Source organism: Neophocaena asiaeorientalis, unplaced genomic scaffold, assembly GCF_003031525.2.
Source record: "Neophocaena asiaeorientalis asiaeorientalis breed wild unplaced genomic scaffold, Neophocaena_asiaeorientalis_V1.1 scaffold22, whole genome shotgun sequence".
NCBI lineage: Eukaryota > Metazoa > Chordata > Mammalia > Artiodactyla > Phocoenidae > Neophocaena > Neophocaena asiaeorientalis.
Genome location: NW_020174422.1, coordinates 1,917,745 through 1,924,046, shown reverse-complemented (window position 1 = coordinate 1,924,046; position 6,302 = coordinate 1,917,745). Strand labels below are relative to the sequence as shown.

General features: G+C 45.7%; 1 protein-coding gene across 1 annotated transcript in view; it reads left to right on the top strand.

Moving 5' to 3' along the window:
• ITGB5 (integrin subunit beta 5) overlaps positions 1-6,302 on the top strand; it is a 93,942-nt gene that overhangs the window by 50,011 nt on the left and 37,629 nt on the right. The window contains exon 7 of the mRNA XM_024756490.1: positions 2,072-2,206. Coding sequence (XP_024612258.1) covers positions 2,072-2,206 — 135 coding nt within the window. The remainder of the gene's footprint in view (positions 1-2,071; positions 2,207-6,302) is intronic.

Sequence of the window (6,302 nt, the reverse complement as noted above, 5' to 3'; positions counted from 1 at the left end):
CATCCATTCAGCAAAAGCTTGTGTTCAGTCTTAGAGAGAAATATGATATGGTCCTTGAAATTCACAGCTCAGTGGGGAGAACAGATTTGTGAACAGCAGGAGAGCTGTGTGTGCTGAGTGGCGCTCTCAAGCCCTCTGCCAGTGGAGGCTGGCACTTACAAGAGGAAGTGGATTTAAAAGAGTATTTTTAGAGTTGTAGAAGCACTTAGACAATTTTTGCAAAGGGAGAGACTATTTTTTGCAGAGAGTGTTTTCAACAAGCTGTTAATGTGTTGGGGAAGCTGCATATTTACCTAATTCAAGTTTGACACTACATGCTCAGCAGAAAAGAGAAAAAGAAAGAAAAGAAACCCCATGAGAGCAGGAAGCACTTATGCCTGCCATTCCGTCCAACGCCCTGTTCCCTGGAGTGTACCTGAGAAGGAGGTGGGAGTCTGAAGGGCTGTCAGTTGATCTGGAGGGGGTGTCCATGTGTCTCTCGGAGTATGTGCACCCTGCTATTCTGAGTGTATTTAGTGTATAAAAAATTCTTTTTGTAAGATGGGCCCTAACTACAAGCCAGTTATTTCATTTGGCCTCTGTCTCTAAAGTACATCCTCCTTAGAGATACTCAGTGTCAATTTTTTAAACTTGGAGACCTACAGAGGGTTGTACAGACTTTTTACAAACTAAATACACCCGAGTAGGGCTTCCCTGGTGGCACAGTGGTTGAGAGTCCGCCTGCCGATGCAGGGGACACGGGTTCATGCTCCGGACTGGGAGGATCCCACGTGCCGCGGAGCGGCTGGGCCCGTGAGCCATGGCCGCTGAGCCTGCGCGTCCGGAGCCTGTGCTCCGCAACGGGAGAGGCCACAACAGTGAGAGGCCTGCGCATTGCAAAAATAAATAAATTAAATAAATACACCTGAGTATAGAACCACCCAGGCCCAAAAGCAGAATATTACGAGCACCCAGAACCCCTGTGTCCTTTTCTGTTACTCTCCCCTGGGGGTAACTGTTAGTTGTGCCCGTTTTTGAGTTTCATATAAATAGAATCATAGACTATGTATGCCTTCTGCATCTGGCTTCTTCTGGGCTGTGTGATATGAGATTCATCAATGTCATGACATGTAGTCATTTCATTCATTCTTGTACTGTGTGATATTCTACATGAACACACCGTAATTTGAGAAAAAAAAAAAGTCTGTTCTGTTGATAGGCATTTGGGTAGTTCCAGTTTCTAGCTGTTACAGACAGCATTGCTGCGAACATTCGTACGTGTTTTCTGGTCAGTACACATCTCTGTTGGATATAATCCTAGTGTAAATTGCTTGTCTAAGGTTGACCTAAGCATTAGTAGGTACTGCCTAATGTTTTTCTCAAGGGTTGTACCAGTTCACGCTCCCACCAGCAGGGTATGAGGCACCCAGTTGCTCCAACTCATTTCCAACACTTGATAATTTTAGTCTTTTATTTTTTCTAATCTGTCGGGTAATTCTGGCTTGATTTTTGCTTCATCCGTTGTCTTGAGAACAGAATCCACGTATAAGGTCTTATTCTCTCAGAATGTAGTTCAGAGCTCATGAATTTGGACCTCATTGAGGTGCCTGCTGAGCTGATGGAGAAGGAAGATAGGGAGCTGAAGGAGGGCGGGGGGAGGGGAGAGAAGAGCAGCTGAGCAAAGGGACATCATCCCAGGCACGTGCAAAGGCCCAGCGTCTGGGGCACGCACGGCAAGATTTGAGGTGCTGTCTGAAGCTGAGGGTGGGGATGGGGTGACTCTGCAGAGACAAGCAGGAACAGAGAATGACCCCTGGAAGCAGATGAGATTATCATATGGCAGGTGGGCCATTAGCGACTTCTCTGAGCTCACAGAGGGAGACCTCAGGCCAGGGCTAGTAAGATGGTGTGTGGGTGTGGAGAGGATGAAAGGGATGAGGGAGGGGCAGCGAACCTAGCCCACTGGCTCTTGCCTTGGCTTGAGATCCTGGAGTTAAAGGAAGCCATGTGGGCATCAGAGAACCAGTGTGGAGAACATCTTGGCTGCAGCCTTTACTAAGTGGTTCTGGCTTCATCTTCTCTCTCTGTTCAGAGCATCCGGTCTAAAGTGGAGCTGTCCGTCTGGGATCAGCCTGAGGATATCAATCTCTTTTTCACTGCTACCTGCCAGGACGGTGTATCTTACCCTGGTCAGAGGAAGTGTGAAGGCCTGAAGATCGGGGACACAGTAAGTTCTCACCTCCCATTTGTTTATACTTGTTAACGTTGGTCATCATTCTTTGGCTTCTGATAACTTTCGTGACTTACTAGAGGCCTTTAGGAGTTTGTATTCTGTCTTCCAACTCTGCACGCTGGAGGACTTTCCTAAGCCTGCCCTGTGCTGTGTCTTTAAGATGCAGGTGGACTTAGTAAAAAGCTGCAGGCAGCACACAGCCTTCAGTGCGTTGTCACTTAAGGCTTCCTCAAGTTGACATTGTGCTTTTGGTGTCTTAAACCATCATTATCTTTGACAGGGATGAAATTGGGTGGGAGAGTGTAGGTGGAAAGCTAAAAGACCCTGCCTTCGTTTCTAGTCTTCTACAGCTTGCCCTGTGCCTTGGGTAATCCGACTTTCACTTTTCCTTTCTGTAAAATATGAAGAAAGCCATCCACCTCTTCTGATTTGATGAGATGGAATGGATAATTCTGTTGCAGTGGAGGGCATGGGTGCCTTGTCTGGATTTAAGTGGATATAACTAAATGGTGGAGAAGCAACATTGTGTATAAAGATGTGTATCTGTGTACCAAGCCAAGGACGTGAGGGAAGAAGGAAGATATACGGATGATGAGAACAAAGATGAAATACTGGCTCAGAGGCAGGCAGAGTGGTGATGGAGAGCCATCCTCACTTCTAGAGAGTCCTGCTGCCAGAAGCAGACTGTGAGATCCATTCCTTGCTTTATTGACACATTTTTCATTGCTCAGAAAATGGAAAGGCAAATAGAGGACTGAGGGAAAGTTCTCTTCTGTAACTAAAGAATCTGGTTGGAACCAGAAAAATTATAGGGACCTTAAAAATACATGACCGTATCTCCTGGGCTTTCATAAGCACTAATGATGTCCAAGGTGGAGATAAGCAGACATACCCTGGATTCCAGGGAAATGGCTCCAAAAAAGACAGAGGTGTGGCCGCATGACTCCTTACACTGCAGTGTGGTCTTCTGGAGCTGCCTCACGTTCTGTAATTGATTCTCTCCCTCCTTCCCCTTCCCAACTGCCCTTCGCCCATGTTACAGCCCACAGGCATACATCTCACCCATTCTAAATCTTAACAGTGGTACCTCACCCCAGCAAAGGGACCATTCAGAATGCTGATCAAGGTTGAGAAAGTGAAGGACTCTAATGACTAGGTAACAGATCTTTTTCTAACGCAGGTTTTTTTCCAAGTTTCTTTTTGCTTTAAAAAAAAAAAAAAAATTGAAAGATTGGCCTAATCAAGTTTTCAAACGATGAATCATTAACAATTTAAAATGATTATTTATGGCGTTTCGCTAAGAAGGTACTCATAGAATAAGGTGACGTTGCTGTAACAAAACTCCTATTCCCATTTTCCTATCGACCTGAATAAATTTTGGAGAGAGTGCTTTAATCTATACAAATAAAAAATAGGAGTAGAATTAATGCCATTCCCTGTCTTATTTAGGAATGAGTAATATTTTCAATGTATATGAACTGCTTGGGTGGGGAAAGCCCCATCTCATTAAAGTGGCACATCCAATAAAATTTTATTTTTAATACTTGTCAAATTTTGTGATATATTTATGTTGTTTTGATCAATTGCAATGATTAATCAATCCAGATGATGTTTTTAAAAAACACAAAAGCCTTATAGTCACCGGCTTTAAAGAGACAGCTGTGAAAAATGGAAGGAGGCAGAACTAACCAGAAAAACTACACGTAAGTGGATTCTGTGGATCTGTGGATGGGATGTTTGGTGCAGTGTGTCAGGAAAGCTAAAGAATGATGTGTGAAAAACACCCAAACAAGGAACCTCTTACTTGGACAAATAGGTTCAGTGGAACAGAGGCAAGGAGGAGGATGTACAGCACACACACCAGGCGCCTGGGTTTCAGGAAGTCTCTTGACAATTTCTAATGACATCCTTATGCAAAGACAGGTAACATGGGTCGGTGATAGCACATCTAGGCAGATGCATAGCTGAGTAAACCTGCTTTCTAAGAGTGTTGGTAACATCATCTGGAGGAAGACTTGAAAAGGTTCCAGCTGTCTCCTGTCTACTCCCGGCTTGAGATTAACTTGAGGGAGAACTACTTATCAGAGTTGGGGAGGTCACAGAGCTGGAGAAAACAGGTTAGCTTATAAAGCAGGAGAACCAAGATTTAAGAACATTTTAAAAAATTGAGCTGGGTTGAAATCATCAGGATTAATATCTTGCATTAAGTTCAGAATATTAATAGGATAGAGGGAACTTGGTTTGATAGTAGCTTTTAAGAAAAGGATCTGGTAGATTCTAATTCCCAAAGGCTCAGTGTGAATAAGCAGTGTTGCTTTAAAAAAAAATGCCAACTGAGGCTGCATTAATGGAACCCCAGAGAAAATGGTTTCACTCTTTTTTGTGTGGGTCAGACCGCGTCTGGAGTTCTTTGTTCAGTTTTGTTTTTTTTTTCCAGAGGGCAAGTGTAAAGGAACTATCATGATGGAGGTATGTAGACACCAGGAAGATCAAAGGAACTGGTGTTTGTTGCTAATAATAGCATAAAGTTGGAATTCTTTTTGAATGCAGGAAACTGAAGCCAGTTTATGCTGCCATAAGAGAAGAGGGGAAATTATTATAAGAATATTATATAATTATATTATTATTATATAATTATTATAAGAATATTGGGTCCCTAATGGACCCAAGGGGGCAGTGCTGTTAGTATTGGAAAGGACTGGAAAGTAACTGGACAAAGGGTTAGCTCCATGTACCTCACTGGGTCCCTTGTAAGGAAGATAGTTATTCATGTTGACAGATGAGAAGAACTGAGGCACGAAGAATTCAATTAAGTGCCCAAGTAAGTAGCCAGTAAGTAGCAGCCAGTAAGTGGCGAAGTTCAAGTTCAAGGCCAGGGCTTTCTGGCTCTGATGCCAGCACCCACGCCCCCTCCCCCTGGCCTCTTGCTGCCCATGCCTATGGTTCTGTTCCATCATCCCCGTTCAGACGGCTCGCCTCAGAGCAGAGCACCATAGCAGGGGCCGGGGCCTCCAGCAGGGAACACCTCACCGCATTCTGTGTACACCCCCTGGGGCTCAGTGCTGCTGGGCGTCCCGAGATGTGGGATCACCCACAGACGGCAGTGGACTCACAGCTCTCTCCAGACCAAGTCCTCTCCCTGGTCATTGCCTTCTGACCGTGGAGGGAATGACAGAGTTACCATTTCGTGGGAATTTATTATACTCTCCATGCTCTGCTAGGGCTTGGCTGCTAGCTTCCTCTGCTGCTTGCAGCCTCTGTCAGGTAGACATTACTTCCCCATTTTATGTGAGAAAGACTGAGGCTCCAAGGTGGGGGGCCCTGGCTGCTGGTGAGCACAAGCGCCAGGAGTCAGAGCTGCAACCACTGATGCCAAAGTTCGTGTTTTTTTCCTTATACCTTGTGCATTTTGAAAGTAAAAGTTTCAGAGGAGCTAAAGGTGGGATCATCACCACTTTTGTACAGACACTCTAGGGTACAGATTTTGTTTTTTGCTAGGATAGGATACTTTGGAAAAATAGGAACATTGTCCAGAAGACAGGAAAGGATTTTAAGTGGCATTTTTCACAAAAGTGGAAAATCTCAGACGTATTTGGATGACTTCTAGAGCATTTGAAACGGAAGGAAGAAGGGTGCTTCTCCCACGCCCTCCATGGCAGTTCCACATGGGCGGGCCAGGGAGAGCCTCCCTTGGGGTCCCAGGGGCCGTGGTCCTGTTGAGACAGAGGCCCAAAGGCAGGCCTGCCATGCTGGCTCCTTGTTTCCTCTGTCTGCCCAAAAGGCCGCAGTCACATGGCCCCCGGCTCTGCCGCCAGGGCTGTGAGGTTTTGTTCTCTGTGGGTAGAAACAAGCTGACACGGAGCAGTGGCCACTTGCCTGTCATAGCCGGACCCGGTGCTGCCTGCAGGCCACCAGAGGTGAGCTCTTTGAGGCCCTGGAGGCAGTGGGGGGCAGAATCCAGGGCAAAATGGAAATGTGGGGTCCTTGTTAAAAAATAAAGAATTTCAGGATGACAAGAGCAGAGCATTAAACTAAGCACGGGCCCTTCTGAGCATGGGTCTCTGTGTGACTGCACGGGCACGTGTCCACG